This window comes from Strongylocentrotus purpuratus, unplaced genomic scaffold (genome assembly GCF_000002235.5).
Source record: "Strongylocentrotus purpuratus isolate Spur 01 unplaced genomic scaffold, Spur_5.0 spur5_scaffold_15, whole genome shotgun sequence".
In the NCBI taxonomy this organism is placed as follows: Eukaryota; Metazoa; Echinodermata; class Echinoidea; order Camarodonta; family Strongylocentrotidae; genus Strongylocentrotus; species Strongylocentrotus purpuratus.
This window is the reverse complement of record NW_022145600.1, coordinates 35,270,841-35,293,628: the sequence shown is the minus strand read 5'-3', so window position 1 is coordinate 35,293,628 and position 22,788 is coordinate 35,270,841. Positions and strand designations below refer to the sequence as shown.

At 36.3% G+C, this 22,788-nt stretch overlaps 1 protein-coding gene and 1 long non-coding RNA gene across 4 annotated transcripts; one reads left to right on the top strand and one right to left on the bottom strand.

Annotated features, from left to right (window-relative positions):
- Positions 1-672: 672 nt before the first annotated feature.
- On the top strand, positions 673-1,348 carry LOC115924253. Its single transcript, XR_004064236.1, has 2 exons — positions 673-758; positions 950-1,348. It is a non-coding gene; the product is annotated as an uncharacterized LOC115924253 (long non-coding RNA).
- On the bottom strand, positions 1,139-22,298 carry LOC583358 (WD repeat-containing protein 34). 3 transcript variants are annotated; one of them, XM_030986313.1, is made up of 14 exons: positions 22,133-22,285; positions 21,817-21,938; positions 19,670-19,754; positions 18,946-19,008; positions 18,529-18,610; positions 17,480-17,652; positions 16,492-16,566; positions 15,975-16,041; positions 14,705-14,841; positions 13,470-13,623; positions 12,828-12,935; positions 10,100-10,257; positions 7,798-8,006; positions 1,139-2,025 (listed from the first exon to the last, which is right to left on the bottom strand). In XM_030986313.1, the coding sequence occupies exons 3-14, from the start codon at positions 19,748-19,750 to the stop codon at positions 1,893-1,895; spliced, it is 1,440 nt and encodes a 479-aa protein (XP_030842173.1). In that variant the 5' UTR covers positions 19,751-19,754; positions 21,817-21,938; positions 22,133-22,285; the 3' UTR covers positions 1,139-1,892. The 3 variants fall into 3 exon arrangements, with proteins under 3 accessions (XP_030842173.1, XP_030842172.1, XP_030842175.1); XM_030986312.1 differs by lacking the exon at positions 21,817-21,938 and having other exon boundaries at positions 22,133-22,298; XM_030986315.1 differs by lacking the exons at positions 19,670-19,754; positions 21,817-21,938 and having other exon boundaries at positions 22,133-22,283.
- Between the last annotated feature and the right edge of the window lie 490 nt (positions 22,299-22,788).

Sequence of the window (22,788 nt, the reverse complement as noted above, 5' to 3'; positions counted from 1 at the left end):
TGCTCTTTCGGAAAATGAAGACAAAATTGAGAAATTCTAAAAAAAAAAATTTTTATGTCATAGCTTCAGTACTCTATAGATAGAGAGATTTTTTAAAAAGGAGGAAGAGGAGAGGGAAAGAACTAGAGGGAGAAAACATGAAGGTGATCAAAAGCGAGAGAGAGAGAGAGAGAGAGAGAGAGAGAGATTTCATTGAAGTACATTTAATCAAGAAGTGCTTGATGCTTACCATTATATCTTGCATACCATGTGACAATAGAGTTTATACTGAAACCCTGTCAAAACCACTTTCACAAACATCTTAAGTTAACCTTCAAACGTAAGTGGTAAAACAACTTGCTTCAACTTAAACATTCATTCATAAAAAATACAACAAAGTGTCATTCACAAACAGAATTCAAAGTGAAAGTGAAAATGAGTTCTTGTTACAATAATTTATTGTGCTACGTTCAAGTATTACCACTGCACAATACAAAAACCATACAATAAAATCTAATTATAAACATGACATTCATAGAGAAATATGAACAGAAATAGTACATACATAAATATACAATTATATAATATATATATATATATATATACATACAGAAATATACAAGTGTCTATACAGAAATATACAAGTAAAGGCATTTCAATCTAAGAGAGAGAGAGAGGGTGAACAAAGATTATATTTTTTATGGAAAGTGTTAAAGTTGATATCTGAAGTAAATATGAGATAACGACCTTCACACTTTAACCGGACGCTGTATTAGATGGTTTAAAGGCCCACTGCACTACTGGTAGCTACTTGCGCCCTCTGTATAACAAACAATGCCTAATCGGTGACCATTGGTCCCCCATGATCCTCTTTTTCTTATGTTAACTGAGAGCTGAGTTGATGAGATAACCACCTGTCCAGTGACCTTGCAGAGCGGTCTAATCCCTCCTGTAAACTACGGCAGATAAGCTTTAATATACCTAACTAAACATGCTTTTTCTAAAGTCCGACCAAGATATCCACTTTGAGACTTTTCAAGACATTGTAATAACAGATTAAGCAGCCTGATGCTCTAGAGGTGTGATATGATCTATAATGTCTGGTATTAATCTTTCTGAACTGTCTCCATGTGGTTGACAATAAGTGTACATAAAATTCTTTGAGTAAACAAGAAATTTGTAGTTCTAAGATCTAAGGTGCTAATAATAAATATACACCTGTGACAGAAACAGAGAGCTGATTTCATCTGAATATTTCTTTTTCAAAAACAACTAAATAATTTTTGTTTTCATATACATTCCTTACATGTAAATTTATTAATAACTATACTATTTACATCAGCCCCCCCCCCCCAATGAAAAAATCGCAGTAAACAATGTAGGAAAAAAAGGATTTTACCTCTGTAAATATCAAATTACTGAATTTCTTATATGTTTCAATTATGAAAAACAGCTCAACCAATCACAATTAATTTCTGCCAGTAGAGGGAATTCACAACAGAATCTGAAACCTATCTTAGCTTACCCATTATGCTCTTTCTTGACTTTGATCCATTTTTAGCAACATTATTTGGCAAATATCATCCTATTTGTATTCTTGAATCGGCAGTTAAGTTTCATTTAGTTATATGAGAATTTATTTTCCATCATTACTACAACTCAGATTACGGTAAAAGCTATTACTTATGCGAGAGTCTCATTTCACAAACTTTGTGCACTGTTGTAGGATCCAAAACCCAGCAACATGAAAATTAGCTGGCAATGCACATATGAAGATGACAATGGGTAGCCTAGCTGGGTTAATAGTCACAAACAACAACAACTTGGGAATTCTGCTTCTTTGTCATACAGCTGAATTTCCACATGCAAAAATAGTGGCCCTTTAAAGCCTTGTATGAATGCCACAACCATGTTTAAAGATCAAGAGCAGAGTCAGCAATGTCAGCCAAGGACTCCATCTCCCGATTGGCTTGAAGGGAAAGCTCATCACTAAGCTGCCATATCATGAGCGTTCCCAAAGCATCTCCGGTCGCTAGAAGGCGACGACTGAAAGGAATGAATGAAACAAAAAGAGAGGGCAGAACAGAGAATTATTATTATTCAGAGATGTGACATTTCCTCTTGTGGTATTGCTCTAGGCTATATTTAAGGTTTGGGTTGCGATTTGGTTTTAAGCTGAACTTATAGTTTAGGCTAGGAGTTGGGTTGCGAATGAGTTTTAGGCTGATTGAAGGTGAGAGTTTGGATTTGGATTGAAATTGGGTTTAGGGTTAGTGTTAGGTGTAGCGTTGGGTTCAGAGTTAGTGTTAAGTGTATGTTGGGTCCAGAGTTAGTGTTAGGTGTTGTCACGTGAGAGACTTTTTTAAATTTTTTATTATTGCTACGGACACACAAAATAAAGGGAAATAGAGCTCATGTTCACGCTCTCTTTCCCGGTCTTCTTCTCTTTCTACCGCCTGACAGCGTTCAGAAACGAAACTACTCAACTCGCCTCCACTAAGACCCATTTCCCTACCTAAAGTAGAAAACTCTTTAATTTGCTCGACACTAGCCATAGCGACTAAACATCGATTCCAAAACTACAAAAACCTAGGCTTTAACACCGGCAACAAATGCCAACCCCTAGTGCCTTCTAACAAGCACACTAGAATGTATCTCCCAATGAGCATACAATTAATTCAACCATGCGAAACACCGGTCCGCTTCACACCAGACAATTAACCCCTAGTGCCTTCTAACAAGCACACTAGAATTTCTCCTAACGAGAACCCAAAATTCAACCATGCGAAACACCGGTCAACTTCACAACATGAACATTCAAAGCCTATAGTAGTTCAAACCTGGAATCTCTAATCGAGCAAAAATACCATGCATAATGCACAACTCGCCTAAGCACTACCCTAGTCTATAGGCGTTACCAAGGGCTTAACCTTGGGGAGAATCCACTAAACTCTTGACATTATTGCTTTTATCAACCTAAACCGAATTTCTTTTAACCTATATTTCAACCCCAAACATCAATTAAACATCAAATTCGTATGCGGGGAAAAGAGGGGGAGAAATATCCAATTCCCTTCTTGAAATTATTTATAAGTAGCAATGTCTCGGTGGGACCTCCAAATTGTCACGTGAGAGACTTTTTTTAATTTTTTATTATTGCTACGGACACACAAAATAAAGGGAAATAGAGCTTGTTAATTAAAGTTAAATTGTAACGTTTAATTTCCAATCATTTCTCCTGTTTCACACACTTTGTTTTGGTTTCAGTAATAATACAGTATGTAATTAAACTTATCTTTAACAAAATAATTCTGGATGGGTAGTTTCCCGTCTGACATCGACGCCGGTCACAGCTCGTGTCGTCCACTTGGCCCTGGCCTCCGCAGACAGCGTCTTTGCTCCACTTGGCCCCGGTAGTCGCCCCGGATTCTTGACCTCCGCAGACTGAGATATGATGGTGTGCGTCCCGATCCCAGACAAGAGCTAGCCCCCGACGAAAGCTATGGAGAACCACCTAAGCTATAATAGACTTAACGTCATGTTAGAAGTCGGCAATTAAAGTCAATATCTGAGGGTAATTCCACGTCGGGACGAGAGGCTAGCTCAACTGCCACCCGGTTCTCCATAGCTTTCGTCGGGGGCTAGCTCTTGTCTGGGATCGGGACGCACACCATCGTATCTCAGTCTGCGGAGGTCAAGAATCCGGGGCGACTACCGGGGCCAAGTGGAGCAAAGACGCTGTCTGCGGAGGCCAGGGCCAAGTGGACGACACGAGCTGTGACCGGCGTCGATGTCAGATGGGAAACTACCCATCCAGAATTATTTTGTTAAAGATAAGTTTAATTACATACTGTATTATTACTGAAACCAAAACAAAGTGTGTGAAACAGGAGAAATGATTGGAAATTAAACGTTACAATTTAACTTTAATTAACAAGCTCTATTTCCCTTTATTTTGTGTGTCCGTAGCAATAATAAAAAATTTAAAAAAGTCTCTCACGTGACAGGTGTAGTGTTGGGTTCAGGGTTAGTGTTAAGTGTATGTTGGGTCCAGAGTTAGTGTTAGGTGTAGTGTTGGGTTCAGGGTTAGTGTTAGATGTAGCGTTGGATTCAGAGTTAGTGTTAAGTGTATGTTGGGTCCAGAGTTAGTGTTAAGTGTAATGTTGGGTCCAGAGTTAGTGTTAGGTGTAGTGTTGGGTCCAGGGCTAGTGTTAGGTGTAGTGTTGGGTTTAGGGTAGCAGTTTGGAACTCGGTTAGTGTAAGAGATTCACTGCGGAGCAATCGTTGCTGGTATGATCATTATTTCTACCTGATACACAACACTGATTCAGGGAATCGGCACGTTCCTATCTTTTGCTTGTCGACCTGGGTGACGTCCAGCACTCGGATGCCAAGCGTAACAATTTTGGCGGTAAAGTAAGCTTAAGTTTCTTTTACTTGATTCAGGCTTGGCAGCTGGTGGCTGGAGAGAGAGAGCTCAGGATATCCTGCCATTCATTTGATGACGCACTTAAATTGAGATTATAGACTTATAATAATCAGGCTTGTGCTATCTAAGAAAACACTTCATTGTGTGCCAAAGACAGTTCAAGCTATGAATAGAAAAGATGCATTGACAAGCTCAGGTGTCAAAGATAAGATGAAGTGTCACTTACAGTATGTCATAATGATATTATTCAGCTTTTACATCAACAATGTCTCCAAGCGTTTTTTTTTTTTTTTTTTTTTTTGTTCTGTTTTTTTAAATCTTGTCTCTTTTTTCCCTGTATGTGTGTGTTTTGGGGGTAGGCTTTCATATAAAGGAATCCCTCTTTTCTGCCTACCAGTATCCCAAATGCTCTCATAAATTGCCATTGTTGTTTGTTATCACTATCTTGTTTTTTTATCATTCCATTCTGTATGTGTATGTTTTAAATGTTTTTATGAAGAGTGTTGAATAAACTTTGAATTGAATTGAATTGAACTGAACTGAACTGAATTGAATTGAATTGAATTGAATTGAATTGAATTGAATTGAATTGAATTTACAGATATATTATTACCCCGGTCATTGGATTCAGGCTTGCCTACACACAATGTATGCACATTCTCAACTCCCTGGGGAGCATTCCACCCGAGGCGTTATTTTACAGACGCTCACAATGCTGAGAAAACTACATTAAATTTCTCATCCTACCGGGTACGTACCTGGGTGGAGATTGGCAAATGTAGACTAACGTCTTAGTATCGGGCTGGGATTTGAACCCCGTACCTTGTGATCTGCAGTCAAGTGACTTATCCACTAGACCACAACACCTCTACAATATAAATGAATATTTCATCTTTTGGCAGTACATAACACAAGAAGCCAACTTTGGCTTTCAAAATAAAAAAATGGACAAGAAATTCTTTTATTTCTATCCATATAGAAATGATTGCCATGCTGAGTAAAATTTGATTCTTAGCACAGTAATAATGATACTTTTTCATTATAGAACACACAAGAGAGATGCCACTAAGTGGTTCATCGATCATAACATAAAAAACTTCATATGTTTCTTACACTTTGAATGATTTTCTTAAACTGATCTGCGCCTCAAATTTGAATGCTTCAAATCAAGCCAGAGGGGAGTCAGGGGACTTCCCCCTTGCCACCAAGCATCTTGCTAGAATACGTGCACTGTCGCACTTAACAACTGCAGGCTAATTTACTTGGTTTCAGATGGATTGAATGGTTCAGCATTGAAACAAACCCTTTCAAAGAATGCAATGAAAACCTGGGAATTCCCAAAGACAATTGAATAGATTCAGTACAAGTACATCATTTTAAAATGGGAACCCCTGGAATCTCTGAACATGATCTCATATATTTTCAAGAAATCAGTTCCTAGGTAATTTCAAAACTGTATTGTAAAGCCTATAGAAACATATTCTGGATCATACATTTTATTATGTTGCACAGAGCTTCAATTTTATTTACTTCCACTTGCCATTCGTGTCTGTATTTAGCCATGGATAGTGAAATGAAAATCCTATTTTTCAATTATTAGTCGATATGGTTAACCCTATGTTAACTGGGGGGGGGGGGGTCAATTTGACCTGTAGAAATTTCGCAACTTCTCCGAAACCGTGGCAGATATAAAATTTTCCTTTCATGACTTTTTTCTTTCAAGTCTTACGCATCTTTTGAAACAATTTTTTTGAAAATCGGACGAACAGTTACAAAGTCACGTGACCCTTTGTCTTTGCATGTCAGCCCGAAAATCGCTCATTTTTGTGATTTGTGTACAAAACATAAGGAAATGTAATTTTTCCTAAAAAGAGATAAAACATTGGTTATTTTGTCTTTGTCTTAAAGTTAACGTGTTTGTCTTGGGGTCAAAATAGTTGAATTGTAGTTATAAATAAAATAAAATAAAAAAAACAATGAAATACATAATTTAAAAAAACAAAGAAATACATAAGAAATTATCAAATCAAAAAATAACATAAGGAATAACCTGGCTCTTTCAATTTTTTTTGTGCTGTAGTATTATTCCAAATGGTCTAACAAATATATGTAGTGAAAAAGAATGCTTAAATATGAATAATGTATGATTTATGAGCAAAAATGTGAATTGTATGACCTTATTTGCATAAATTACCATAAATATGCAAATTAGTGAATTTTTCAAAAAAATTGAAATTACCATAGTATTCAATACACTTCACTCGACATGTATGCAAATTTTTTTGGCGATCGGTCATTCCGCGGCCGAGATCTTAGGGGGGAGGGGGGGGGGGGGGGGGGGGGGGGGGGGGGGGGGGGGGGGGGAGGGGGGGGGGGGGTCAAATTGACCCCCCCCCCCCCAAGTAAAAACCTGGTCTGAAATAGCCCAGTTAAAATAGGGTTAAAAGTGCTTATAAGTAAAACTTGGATTTTAGAATTGGTACTTTTTTAAAGAAGTATTCCAGAAAGGAAAGATGAAACAATGTCCTTCTCAAAAGAGGACAAAGAAAATTGTATGATAAACATGAAATGATTTAAAAAACAAAAATATGCACATTGACATTTGATTTGTATTTTTTCTTGATTCATGAAAAAAGGAATGTGAGATATTTTGTTGCAATAAAATACACCTGTACGGGTGAAAGAAATGGTTATATTGCCATGGCAGTATCTGGAGGGTGTTTATCACATAATATTGAAATGAGCCGTTGATTGACACAGCTTCTCTCTTTGTACCTCCAGTGGCCCTTAATCTAGGTGAGAAATGATTCTTATTTTACCCAGCTTTTTGTTTAAAGGCAGTTCATCAAGCGGGTACCTGGCAATGCTGAGGTAATAAGAATTGCATGGCCCAAAGGAAGAGCAATATCAATACTGATGTGCCTCCCCTGGCTAAATACGAGCAACTTATTATAACTTGCGTGAACAGAGCTTTTGTGGTCATTCTTGTGATACATACCCAGGGAGCGGAGCGTGTGCACTATCATGTGCGGATTAGCAATTGAATCCTATGACCAGAGTAATAATGACCAATTCAAAACTTATCTTAAGACACATTTATTCAAAATTGCTTTTGATGATTAACTTACTCTGTTCACATTGATGTATATTTCATATGTATTTGTAGGTTCATTTGCATTTTTTGTTTGTTTTGTTTAATATGTAATTGTTTATCATTGTATTTTGTTTGTCCGATAGAGCTTAGAGACTTCGGTGGTAAGCGCTTCATAAGCACCGTTTTTATCATTTATTATTATTATTATTATTATTATTACAATGTAAGGCACTTAGAAATGTGGTATTAAGCGCTATACAAATATGACTATTATCCTCATCATCATCATACTTACTGTCTCTGGTTGAACTGTACAACGTGAACTGGTTTCTTCTCAAGGCTGGCATCCAGGATACATACAGGCTTCACTTTACTCTTCTTGAGATCGTACAGTAGAAGCTGGCCTTGACCTGTAGCTGCACCAAACACTAGAGGGCGCACCGGCGACCACTGAGCGGAGAAGAGGTATCCTGACGCAGGCTCGATTGAGAAGATTGGTCTCGACTATGAATGGGAGGGTAGTTCAAGATGAATACAAATCATATAGACAATCAGAAATAAGGACAAGATTTAACCGCTATAATTTATTCATTTGTACGCCTGATTCTTCTGTCAAAATACTCTATACGTATCTGTATATACTTTCTTGTTGCTACAGATTACCAATCCGCTAATATTATGACAGCATATGTTAACATTTCAATCTTGTTTTACCCATCATGCCATTGCCTAGGGAGCGAAGTGGTGCCTTAATTTAGCCTATGGGAGCGAGAGATTTCAGTTATAATTAAAGATTTGAATGACTATTTCATGTACTTTCTAGAGATAATTCATCACCTTTCATTTATTTTATTTATTTATTTATTTTGTTTTATTTCAACAGGGTAGCCCCATCAGTAGTTAAAATACTGATATTCTTGGGGGCCCTGCATAACATAAAATACATATATAGACATACATATACATGAAAACATCATCACATGGTGAGTATAGTAAACATACCAGAAAGAATTACAGATTAAATCTCAAATGTAAATTTAAACTCAGCAAGTAAACAAAAATCCACAAACAAAAAAATCAAGTCAAAAAAAAAAAATCAAGTCAAAAAAAAAAATCAAGTCAAATAAAATCAAGTCATCAAGTAAATCATACATAAACAAATTTTGAGGAAGAAAAAATATTATATTGAGGGGACAGTGTGTCTAAACATAATTATTTGTAATTTATAGGATATTTATGAGAAATACAATGATCTGCAATTGGTAATTAACTAAATATTGAAGTTTGTGATAGTGGCTACTTATTTGCGAGTACTTGGGTTATATTTACATGTTTCTAAAATAACTGGTGCAAAATGACTGCTTAGTTTGTGCATTTCGTAACTCACTAGGGAGGTTGTTCCATGTCATTGCACCCTCAAAGGAAAAGGCCCTTTTACCATTTTCAGTTTTAACTTTGGGGATGACTAATCCACGAGTATCAGCGATTCTAGTGCTATAACGATGTGTTGCTGCAGACTGAGTAACATATCTTGAAGATATGAGGGGGAAATACCGTTTACAATATCGAACATAAGTTTACATTTCTGGAATTGCCAACGTTTTTCCATGTTCATCCACTTGAGTTTTGAGAACATTTCTGAACTTGGTGTAAGTACATTCATTTAGAGAACAATCCTAGCCATCTGTTTATACAACTTAATCAGTGTATCCCGAAGACCTTGATTACAATTTGACCATGAGGTTCAGCAATAATCAAAATATGGTAATACCAGTGCATTTGCTAATAACTTGGCACTGTCTATCGTTAGATATTTTCTGACACGTCTCAACAGTGCCAACCTTGAAGCAATTTTGCTGGAAGTATGACTCTCACCTGAAGCACACTGCAGTCCGACATGAGAGGAAATATATTCCTATGATAAAGCCAGTATTGTACAACACGTACTGGTGCTCTCATGAATAGCAGAACCATATCTCCTCTTATATTACCCCTTCTCCTTGATACCGCTTCTTCCTACACCCTCCCCCTTCCCCCCAATTTAAGGAGGCGCGATAGCTCAGTTGGTAGAGTATTGGTAATGTAATCCAGCGACCCGGATTCGGAACCACGACGATGCGCTTGTGCCCTTTGGTAAGGCATTAATCCTCATTACCAGGTCTCTCGGAGAGGACTTAGAGCTGTCGGTCCTCTGGTTGCTTACTAACAAGCATTTATGCTTTCTTAGCAGTCAGGTAAAATAATCACCACTACACTCTCGATAACCCCAACCCCAATATACTATAGACCTTAAATGCCCATATTGGTCTCACATGACATGAATAGATTAATGTGAAACAGTGAGCATTGTACAGCATGAACAATGCACTTATCAAAGGAGGACCCCTACCCCCTCCAACAGCCCCCCTCCCTTCAAATTAAAATTGACTCTTACCTCCAGCATACTATAGACCCTAATACTCATATCGGTCCCACATGACATGAATAGATTCCTATGAAATGGTGAGCACTGTACAGCATGGAACTGTGCTCTCATCAAAGCAGGGCCCCTACACCCTCCAACAGCCCCCCTCCCCCAAATTAAAATTGATTCTTACCTCCAGCATACTATAGACCCTAATACTCATATCGGTCCCACATGACATGAATAGATTCCTATGAAACGGTGAGCACTGCACAGCATGGACCGGTCCATTGTGAGGTTGAAAGGCAAAGGTAACGGGAGAGTAGAGGGGTACTGACAGCAGGATCTCACCTGTATCAAGCAACAAAATAGAAATCAATGGTTCATCCATGGTGTAATATATGTCAAAGGTCATTGTCAAGTAAGACGATGCCATTTCAGTCCGTCTAGTGTGTGTAACAGGGTTCTTACAGACATGAATGTATCAATCAGATTTCACTAATAATAATAATAACAATAATTATTGGATTTATATAGCGCCTTTTTCAAAGGATGCAAGGCGCTGTCTCTTAGACTATCAACAATTCAAGAGGAGTCGTACAGGTCTGGAGACTGAACTGTAACATCCCTATCCAAACGATATGACCCAGTCTTGAACCAGGCTCCGTACAAATCAGTTTGTAGGTAAAGACCACATGGCAAAGACAGACAGCTCACCAAGTGTTTTGGGGGCTGCAAGGTAACTTTTGACTAACAAATATAAAATCTTGGAAGAAATTTTCTTCCAAAGCAAAGAGATTTGCAGTAAAACACAGCAGATTTCTTGCATTTCATTCTGTTTACATTACAAATACGAATAAAAGTTCTTATTAAAGTACAAAATGTTGGCATCTTCTTCTTTTTTCTTCTTTTACACTATGAAATAAACATTAAGCTTTCAAAAAAATAATTCATTGATTCCTAACCAGTTCGGATTCAGAATTGGTCATTCTACCGATTACGCAATTCTGCATATGTATGATAAAATAATTGAGGCTTTTGCGAACAGTGAACATATTGTTGGAGTATTTATGGACTTGTCAAAAGCTTTCGATACGATTGATCATAAAATATTAATACATAAATTACAATACTATGGCGTAAGAGGTCAAGCTCTTTCATGGTTCACTAATTATTTACAAGACAGACAACAATACGTATCTTTCCAAAATCATGAATCAACAAAATTAACAATTAAATGTGGAGTACCGCAAGGATCTATATTGGGTCCATTGCTATTTATTATTTATATAAATGATATTATTGAAACCTCTTCACTTTTAAATTTTATCATCTTTGCTGATGATACGAGTATTTCTTATTCCCATAAAAACTTTGATACGCTCATAACGCGGTTAAACTGTGAATTAATGAAAATTTCTAGGTGGTTTAAATCTAATAAATTGTCATTAAACCTTAGTAAAACAAATTTCATTCATTTTAAACAGACCAACGTACATGATATGAGAAATTGTAATATTGAGATTGATGGCTTGCCTCTCATTGAAAAACAATCTGTTAAATTTTTAGGAGTCTCTATTGACTCTCATCTAAATTTTAATGAGCATATACGTAATATACATACATCAATATCAAGGAATATTGGAATACTGTATAAGTTAAAACAAATTCTTTCTGAAAGATCTATGATTATATTATACAATTCTCTAATTTTATCACATGTGATTTATTGTAATATTGTATGGGGTAATTGTAGCTTAACAAGAATTAATTCCTTATTTTTGCTTCAAAAGAGAGCGATTCGCATGATCACTAACTCACATTATATATCACACACGGAACCTTTATTTCAGCGTTTAAAAACATTAAAAATACAAGATATCCACATTTTTCAGACATGCATTTTTATGTATAAATATTCTCATAATCAATTACCATCCCTATTTCACAATATTTACAGTTTAAACTCAAACATTCACACATACCCCACACGTTGTTCAACAAATTATCACTTAGAAAATCCTAAAATACTTTTAGCACAAAAATCAGTAAGACATCATGGACCAGATGTTTGGAACTCCTTACCAAATTCAATAAGGCATTGTTCATCTCTCTATTCTTTTAAAGCATCTCTCAAAAAAACTCTTATCTCGAAGTATCTACATAACTGATTTCAACATGCAGTAGGCAATTGTCAAATTTCGGTCACATTGCAACTCAGTTTTGCAAATTTTGTTTTCTATTTCGTATTTCTTAATTTCCTTTATTGTAAAGGCTGTATTTGTTTCTACTCGACTATACCACACAGAGCTACGTACACTTCCACTATTTGTTACAAACACATACAAACACGCACGCTCGCGTGCACGTGCACACACACACACACACACACACCCACACATGCACACACGCACACACACAATATATATATATATATACACTTGCACAACACACTCACCAACTCATACACAAAGATCGCTTGAACACTTTTTCATTTTAAGTTTTACCTTAAGATTTTTTTTTGTTTTGTTCTTGTTTTTTTTTTTTTTTTTTTTTGAGGCCGCCATCCTTGTCAAGCTTTGCTTATGATTGCGGTCTCCTGCACTTTTCCACCAGAATAGTTAGGATAATACTTTAAATTTATGATAATATGTTATGGAAATAATAAGTTTCATTATTATAATTATGTACATATATTATGTAAAAAAACATTTTGACATGAAGAAATTATTGTTTGTTTATGTTGTATTATACCTTACATGTATATTATGTTATTTGTTATTCAGTTATATTTTATTTGGAAAAAATGCAGAAATAAAATCAAATCAAAAAAAAAAAAAAAGCTCTTACTCTAAATATCTCATCACAAGAAATGATAATAGACCAATAAACTCATACAGAGATATAAAAAGAAATCTTACCAGTAGGGGCAGAAGCCTTTGAGTTCATGGAGCATTTGAAGACTCCTCCCGACTCTGAACCTAAGACAAACTGACTCTTGTCCTCTTCAACAAACGATATTCCATTCACTATAATAATTCAAAGATAAAACAACAGAGAAAAGTTTTGAAACACATGCTTCTTGTAATTGTATTACTCATCTCCCACCTCTCCCTCTCTCTTTGAATACATGTATAACAGGATGTGATATTGTTTTTCAATACATTTAGCTCAACAAATGAGAATTCATGATTGAAATTTTGTGACATATGTTTCATCATTATCTTAGTATCAAACACACCTCACTTTTCCATTTAATAATAATGTCAAAACGACAGGCATACCCATTGCTTCTATCCATTTAGCTTGAAAAAAAGACACTGATATAGTGGAGCCCCATATGTTTGGTAGAATATGAATAATTACAAAAATAAAATAATTTGTAGTATCTAGTAAAAATGCTTTTTACAAGGGTTTAAAAGAGCAGTGCCATAAAGCTTGAACAAGCTTGAAACAGAGAGATGATAGGACTTTAAATCAGGTAAAAACATGATAAAACTGACTATACTGCAAAGTCTGTATAAATACTGATCCGTTCAAAGGATATGACGAGTTAAACTGACCTCCCATCTCTCCGTCACCCCTTGACCTTGACCCTTGGTTGACCATGGCAGGTAGAGAGCTGGCCAGCAGGACGAAGCCTTCTTCTAGTTTGAGGACGCCCTTCTCGTTGAACAGCCAGTGTAGAATCTTCCCATCGGCACTGGTACTGATGATCTAGCCAAAGGAAAATGGTTACAACAACATAATGATTACCAGTGAATCTGAATTAGGCCTAAAATAAAAACTTGTTGTATTGCCCTTTGCGACCGACCCAAATATCTGAAAATCTTTGGTCGGCATTTTAAAAAAGTTTTTTTAAAAAAAACGTTTTTAGGATTTTTCTTAATTAATGAATAAAAGTATACGGTATGTATTTTGTTTGTTTAAATGGGATATAAATGCATAAAATCAAATTATTCAAAAATTCTCACTCGTGCAAACCATGGATAATTATGAGGTGAAAAAGATATCAATAGAATGATGACGCTGAAGCACATGTATTAAAGCATTAAAAACTGAGAAATATCAGCTAAAAGACATTTTAGAAAAATCTGAAAATATCGGCCCAAAGAGGGCGACACAAAAAAAAACTTTTCTGACCGACCGACCCATGTTTTGGCACACAAAGGGCAGTACAACAAGTTTTTATATTAGGCCTTATTCCCCTTCCTTTGATGGTTATCATTGTAGAGGCATTGTGGTCTAGTGGATAAGTGTCCGGACTGTGAACCACAAGGTACTGGGTTGGAATCCCGCCAAAGCAGTAATGTCCTTTGGCAAGAAATTAATCTGTATTTGCAACACTCGAGCCAGGTGTAGTAAGTAGATATCTGGTAGGATTCATTCCTTGAATGCACTGAGCGCTTTGGTTGCAGGAGCTTCAGCCAGGTTACTAGTAATAATATCCAAAGTCATTTTGGAAGCGCATAGAGACGTTATATTATAATGTGAAATGAGCTCTACATTATTATTATCATTGTCACTCTTACATCTTGTCTCATATTTGTATTCATGCTACACCCAGGCTTTGGTTATAAATCTATCAGAAAACTGTAAATAACTTATAAAACTCAATGCATAATGGTAGGATATACTAGGAGGCCAAGTATGGCCAAGTAAAGGCGGAGTAAACCCATCCTCAGGGTGGACTCTCCCTTCAAATGTCTGGTTTTATAATTAGATAAAATTGACCCGATGAAACCATAATTGCGATTTGAAACATAATAATTATTATTTTTGATATATCATAACTTACATCATATTTCTTGAGTTTGTTTGGATCTTGTAGCCATGTAATCTGAGTGACTGGTTCTCTGTGTGTATCATCACTGATTCCTGATGCAGCGATTAGATTGTCATCATCCTTACTCAGATCCCAAATCATCACTTCACCTGTAAACAGAGAAACCAACATTTATCATTATTATTATTATCATTATTATTATTTATTTGGCAAGAACAAAGAAAATCATTGAATACAAAACAAGAGTACATTTGGAAAAGAGTCAGACTGGTGGTTCTATAATAAGTATCATCACTGAAATTTAACAATTAGATTCTCATCATCCTTACTCAGATCCTAAATCATCACTTCACCTGTACACAAAGAAACCAACATTTATTATTATTATTATTATTATTATTATTATTATTATTATTATTATTATTATTATTATTAACCAACATTTCTATTACACTGGTGGTTCTAGAATAAGTATCATCACTGATTCCTGATCTAGCGATTAGATTTTCATCATCCTTTAATACTCAGATCCCAAATCATCACTTCACCTGTACACAAAGAAACCAACATTTCTATTAGACTGGTGGTTCTAGAATAGGCCTGTAACCGATCATCTGTAGCCGATCTTGAGCCGATCAGGTGTGATTGGATAATAATTTCTGATCGCCGATCAATAAAAATCAGAAAAAATCGGCAGAATTATTATTATTATTTTTTTTTTTTAATGTCGAAAATTTATGCCAATTTTTTTTTTGCCGATTATTTTTGCCGATCACAGGTGCGAGGGTGTCACTCTGATCTTCCGATCCGATCAAAGCCCCAACTTAAGCATCATCACTGAAACTCAATGTAGCAATGAGATTCTCATCATCCTTACTCATGCAGATCCCAAATCATCACTTCACCTGTACACAAATAGCAGTCAACCAATTCATAGGAAGCTAATCAATGAAAGTGTCCTGATTGATAATCATTTTTTCTCCTGCAATAAATGTTTATGAACAACGATGAATCTCAATTTGAGGGGAAGCTAATTCATCTGATTTGAAACATCAATCGTGCATTTTGGATGATTTTTACAACTGGTCCAAAGTTAACAGAATTTGTGATTCCCTAAAATCCACTGCCAGCATGTTATCCATTGCTAACTTTTAGAAGGCTCACTACATTTGAAATGAAGAACATTGTACATTGCACATCCACTGGAATATGTACAGTAACTTGCTATATCATCATTATTCTTACTGTCAACTTGAGGAAAATGAAAAGGAACAGTTCTTACCATTGAATGTTCCTCCAGCTATTAACGCAGGGATTGTGGGATGGAATGTGACACACATTAGGCAGCTCTGTGAAATGAGAAAAATTGAAAAAATAAAAATATATTGATTAATTAGAAATACAAGATTATATTTTGACACTTGTTGATCTTCAACCTCCCATGGATCGATCCATATATATAATAATAATAATAATAATTATAATAATCTTTTAAAGTCCACTCCAAATTTTATTAAGTTAAACCAAAAATGGAAATTCTTTTTGCCCAATTGATCGTGAGCCCGGCAGCCACTGAGCAGCGCCAGATCGACGTTGCTCTATCCCTTATTGTTGAACGCCAAACAAGGTAGCAGCAACTCCTGTCTTTTAACATCTTTTAGTATGACGCGGCCGGGGTTCGAACCCACGACCTCCCGGTTGTGAGGCGGACGCTCCACTGACTGAGCCAACACATCGGTCTAATGGATTAATCGCTACAATTAATGCACATGACATTTTTCTTGGACAAGACTACTTACCGATGTATCAATTGCTGAGTCTGCTTTTGTCGGAGATACTTTACCGCGATCCACATTCCATGTACAGAGAGAACCCTGAAAGATAAATAACAATGATTCATACATAAATCAGTCATGTCTAATCCACTCAGTGACTGTGCATTTGATCTTTAAAAATGACAAGCCCCATGCAGACAAAATTATTGAATTAGGGATAAAATAGAATGGAGGCTACAACCTGTTACAAGTGTCAATGATCCCTAACTAGACGTTCAACTGTACAATGTGGAACTCTTTATATTCATCATTATCCTCATTGTCAATTTAGGAGGCATTTACTGGTATGTTGCACAAAACTGTAATGTTCTAAGTATTACAAAGAATATACAGTGAACCATTTGTACAAGGGAGACAAGAAAAGTGGTCTCTGAAAGTGATCTCTCAGGAAAGGTTCCTTTCATCCATGTTTCGATAGCAAACATTTTTCAAGGGAAATACCAAATAAACATGTAGAATTCTTAAACAGGCAGACACTACAGCAGGTTTGAATATAATTCAATGGTAAAACAATATTTTCCTTTAGCAAAACAAACTATAGTATAACTACAGAACTAAAATATGAAAGCGAAGACTGAAGACTCGTTTAGATTTGATGTGGTAAACTGCCAATAAAAAAACAGCACATTTCAAACCAAAACGTGTAAATTAATGTCAACTGCGCAGCACAAAGGTCCTGTATATTCCTTGAGCTCTGTGTGATAAGATAAAGAAATGTGAAGAGTGTTACACTTTAGGTCATCCTAAACGATGCTGTTGTTTTTCTGCGTCATATCAGAACAATGCCTGGGACCTGTTTCACAAAGCCTTTTTTCAATGACAAATGACAAAAATCAGTGACAAATCTACTGAAAACCAATCAGAAGCAAGGATTTTAGTAGCTTATAACAACAACTGCTATTTGTCACCAATGACAAGTTTGGTGAAACACCCCCCCCCCCCTGATCCATACTTTATGAGTACACCAATCCTGATGATCCATCCTCCCGTAAGCCGCTGCGAGCGTGGATCCGTTAGAGTTCCAGGAGAGATTGGTACACTGGAGTTCTCTGTTCAGAGCGGCATGTTCCAGGACATGGAGGCATGTGACTGCTTCGTTCTCATCCTCCCAATCAACCTCATAGCCTGAGTGAGAAGAAAACATGGAGAATGATTTATGAAGCATTCAGAGGATGGAGAAGAGAGGGAGGAAGGGAGGAAGAGAGGAAGAGAGGAAGAGAGAGAGAGAGAGGAACTAACACTTCAACAAGCTCTGCTTCAAGTTATAGTTCCTCTTTTCTCGTGCTATTTCCATTATATTTATTGTTTCATTGCATATTTGTTGTGATGTAATTATTTTTGTATTATGTTTTGCATGAGAAATAAAATCATTTGAATCTTTAGAGAGAGAGAGAGAGACAGAGAGAGACAGATTAAAAAGATAAAATGGACTAAGAGAGTAATAGAGGGAGAAAGAGATTCAAAGAGCAGATCAATAGAATATCAGAGAGAAAGAGAGAGAGAAAGAAAAAGATATAAAGAGAGAAAAGAGAGGAACAGAGAAAGAGAGAGAGAGGGAGAGAAAGAAAGAGAACAAGAGTAAGAGAAAGAGAGAGAGGGAGAGAGAAAAAGAGGGATTTTTTGCAAATCATCTTTGGTATTAAATTGGACAATAAAGTGGCATCTAATAGCGATAAATGACACCTAAACAGGTTTACGTAAGAGAATAGATGAAAAGCTTTACAAATACACTGCATTAACTGCATTGAAGGAAATATGGCAATGTTGAAAGAAGGCAGTAGATTTCTCAAAAAGGGTCACTGTGTCTGAATAAGAGCAAAAATCTGGTGCTGTCACATTTATTTGTTTCTCCTTTATTTCATGTATATAAAATTAAAAAAATAAGAAGCTTCATTGCATTTTAGCTGAAAAATGAGGAGTGAACCATCAGCCTAACTGCACAAATTTCAAAACAAAAGCTAGTCAGTTATCTATAGCAGAATTTGGAAAAGGAAGACCTACCATCAAATGCATGACTCTTTGTATTTTCATCCAGATACTTGCATACATCAGGGAGGACACGTGCCATGAATTCAGCTAACCCCTAAAAGATAAAAAGCAATATCAATAAGGTAACCAGACAAGTGATGTAGATTTTATTTATACTTATGCCATTTATGATACAATGTGTAACAACATATGATTATCTTACACTGTAGGATATCATTTCACAATTTCATTAGTAAGCTATAAGAAGGGCAAAGGGTTATACTTCAAATCATCCATTTTTAAAATATTCACTTTTGTACATTTAGAATGGACACTTTGGTACTATTTAAAATCTCTAGGGAATTGGATGAGAATAAATTGAAAAATTAGGATAATTGTGCAAATAAAACATTTTCTTATTTAGAAGAAGATGAAGATGATGATACTTACTGGAGGTCTACTTCCAAGAAGACTTAAATCAACAGATTTTTCTGGTTCTGGAACTGTCTGAATCTGTCAAGGAATAAATAAAAACAATGAACACTTCTTTGTCATCATGAACACTACATATATAATTGGCCATGGTTGAAATAACTTTTGTAAATTTACATCTTTATAATTTTTATAGTTCATGGTGTTATCTATGTCAAACTACCATGAATGCATTATCAATATTTCATTCTTCCACCAAAAGTCAATACTGTTTTGGCAATATACAGTTAACAACTAAATCATTTCTACCACTTGTAAATTTAATGTTTTTCAGTTTTTTTCAAGCTCAAGAATGAAAGGTGGACTGGTTGAATTAGGGCCTAAAGTTGTTAAATACTTTTAGATGTAAGCTTTAATATGACAAATTCTAAAAAAAACATAAATCTGGACAAATCAATTTTCCACATACTCAAGAAAGTACAAAACTTGGTAAGGGTTAGAATAGTTTAGAATATTATTCTAATCCTATTAAAATAATAAATCTATTTAGTGGTAAGTGTAACCATGTAAGTATTGACTCTGTTATTGTTAAGCACAACCATTGTATTATATGCAATACTATATCATGTACATGTATATCAATAATATACTGCAATACAAATACTGGTATACCATGCTTTATTTTTATCATTATCATAGCATATTCTGTGGTTTGGGGTTAGATTTATTTCTATTTTCTGACCTCTTGGTGAACTCTCTTGATGACCTGTGAAGCAACATCGTTGATCTGAATATCTGATGTTTGACATCCACTTGACGACATGGTTCTATATATACCAAATAAATCATTGAAAATGTTTAGAAGTTTTGGGAAATAAATGATTTGTCATTATACAAATTTATAGTTCTTGTAAGTTATTTACTGCAGGTTAGAAACCACAGGGCATAGTCTTCTTCTTCAGGTTACAATACATCTGCCTTTTAAAGGTTTGAAGATTCTTACACTTGATTTTACTAAGTAAGTGTACGTGGCTTAGTTTGGGTGCAGCATGCACACACAAAGTGCAAGTAAAGTCTTCCCTACTTAACCTCTAGCCTCTTGTCTTCTCCTTCTGTCAGTCTTAGAGTTAGAGTGACATGACTCTAACTTAGACAGAAGGATATCGAAGAGGGGGCATTTAGTTATCAGGTTATGCTGTATACTACTATGGCACTAGAACTCTAAGAGAGCCCTAACTCCAGGGAGCTCCGCCGTCGGAGCTCCAGAGCCCGTCCAGGAAAACGATTCAAACAGCGGGTTGGGTCACACTTTTTTGTTAAATGTCTAGAGGTACAGTAGTAATTACAATTTTGACTTACAATGTTTTTTGACTCCTCTGGGCATCGTTCCAACTACTTGAAATTATAATTTAAAGTAGTCTTTCATGGGAAAAAGGGTAATTCTTCGTCTTAATCCGATGATTTATCCATTTGTATTGTCGATTCAACATGGTGAAGAGAAAATATGCATGCACGTTAGTGGCGCAGCAAATATGAATATTCATGATATAGAGCGCTGTTCGCTCCAAATTGCTGAATATGCAAGAGGTTGAGAAGGGCTCATTTTCTTTGATTCATGCATATTCAGCAATTTCGGGCAAACGGGGCTCTACAGTATAATCAGTTTATCATGGGTATTTATATTCGCTGTGCCGCTACCGCACATGCCTAGAGTATGACCGCCAAACTTCGGACAAAAATTACTTCAACGGCTCAAACGCAAAATATGAGCGTAGCTCAGGCGGGTAACTTGCATGCATTTGATACTACTACTAACCTATATCGTTAGTACAGAAAGTTAGGGCAGGTTGCCTTCTGCAAAACTCACAAAAAACATCGAATTCAATAAATTCAGAGACAGATTTCAGGTTACCTAGATTTTTACAGTCCCTTAACAGGGGAGTTAAGGTCCAATATATCATTTACAAATAAATCCTGGGCATATTTCAGGTGGTTTCTGCCCAAATTATGAGAGCTTATGAGATACTTTTTCACTCTATCGCGAAATTTTCTAATGGCGGCCGTTACCACGGACCTAGGGGTACTAGACAGATTCCCCAACCAGAAGATGGCGCTCTTCCAAGCTTCGAACAGGTAACAGTGAGTGTCATTTTGACTACGAAAAAACAGCGCTTTCGTAAGATTTTAGCACCAAAATAATGTGCGAGTGTTGTGAAAAACACCTTTCTGATAGTTCTACCTAACTTAAATCTACCCAAAACGAGAAAATAATACTTTTTTCCATGAAATCAACGCAGTCAAACTTACCCCCATCGTACGATTTTGATCCGGTTTCCAAACCTCCGATGAATGCGCACTTTAGCGCGCGCACTGTATGTGCGATATACATGTACGTGCGCTATGCGCTATACGTGCGCTACACATGAACGTCCGAAGCTTGGCAAGTGCGTCCGAAGCTTGGCATGAAAAAAGGTTCGGCGGGTAAGTAAATAATTCTAGTTTTCCATTTCCTTTACTAATTTTCTTTTTCATGACATACATAAACACTATTTGCACAATAATAGTATATTTGATCTTGTAATAATTAAAAAAGAATTTAATGTTTTCCCCCGTTTTGTCTTAAGTGTCCGAAGTTTGGCGGTCTTACTCTACTTTCTTTTCGCCATGCATCATTGCATGATGTCGATTGTCGAATCAACGATACAACATGGATGAATCGTCGGGTTTGGACAAAGAATCACCCTTTTTCCCATCAAAAACTTCTTCAAATTATAATTTCAAGTAGTTGGAACGATGCCCAGAGGAGTCTCTTCACATTAAAAAAAAAAGTGACCCAACCCACTGCTTGAATCGTTTTCCTTGACGGGCTCTGGAGCTCCCTGGAGTTACCAGGTTACTCAGTTTCTTAGGAGAGCCCTAAATGTCCTTCTTCTCCATCTCCTTCTTCTTCTTCGTCTTCTTCTCCTTCTTAATGTTCTTCTTGTGTTAAGTGGGCCTGGTTGACCAATCACCTATTTACAAATATAAAAGACACTAAAAACTATCCAAGCCGAATCCTATTAGGGTCGCATTACAGCTCACTGTACACTCCTACCTAACATATTTCGTACACATTTACGCTTTATGCACGTACGATAAATAAAGATCAAGATTATAAACATGATCATTACTGTACGTTACAATTAATGCCGAAAATTGTACGCACCTTTCCTTCTTCCAAGACGATTTGAATTCCACTCCATCCAAAGTCTCATCAGAAAACATGATTAGAGACAAAATAAAGGTTCTTTTATCCGAAAATATCACCAGTGGCAGTGGTTGCCACAGTAAACAAAAGTAAGGAAAATCCGCTCGAAAGAATTTAGGGTGAAGCTAGTTGAAAAGGTTCTACCTTGATTTCAGTGTAACCTATGGTATCTTTGAGATATCAAAAAGGGAAAAGCTACGGTCACATAACGCCGTTCTCTATATAGGCGGTAGAGAAGTTGGGGTCAGCCTACCAAAATGACATTTCTCAATAAAAATAAACACCCATCTATTATGTCATTGGTAGACTGACATGAAAGATGGGTGTTTACTTTTATTGAGAAATGTCATTTTGGTAGGCTGACCCCAACTTTTCCGTCTATATTGTTCCGTTTCTTCCTATTCCACTAAACACCATAAAAACCCATTCTATTCTCACTTCTTATTCTTCAGCTGATCTACGACCAAGCACTGACTCCGCGCGGCCCGGGGGCGTTATTTTTTTCGGCGGCACAGATTGAGGTTAGGTGCGTGTTGAGCCTAGAGGAAAGTTTAGGGTTAGGGTGAAGGTTAGAGTTAGGGTTAGGGTTAAATCAAGACCTCTTGTGAAAAAAG

Excerpts from the sequence above, each read along its gene's own strand:
- LOC583358 (XM_030986312.1), bottom strand. The coding sequence starts at position 22,191 with ATGTTTTCTGATGAGACTTTGGATGGAGTGGAATTCAAATCGTCTTGG. Across the intron at positions 14,842-15,974 it reads AGCTGGAGGAACATTCAATG|GTGAAGTGATGATTTGGGAT; the intron begins GTAAGAACTGTT and ends CTCTGTTTACAG. Across the intron at positions 2,026-7,797 it reads GTACAGTTCAACCAGAGACA|TCGTCGCCTTCTAGCGACCG; the intron begins GTAAGTATGATG and ends CATTCCTTTCAG.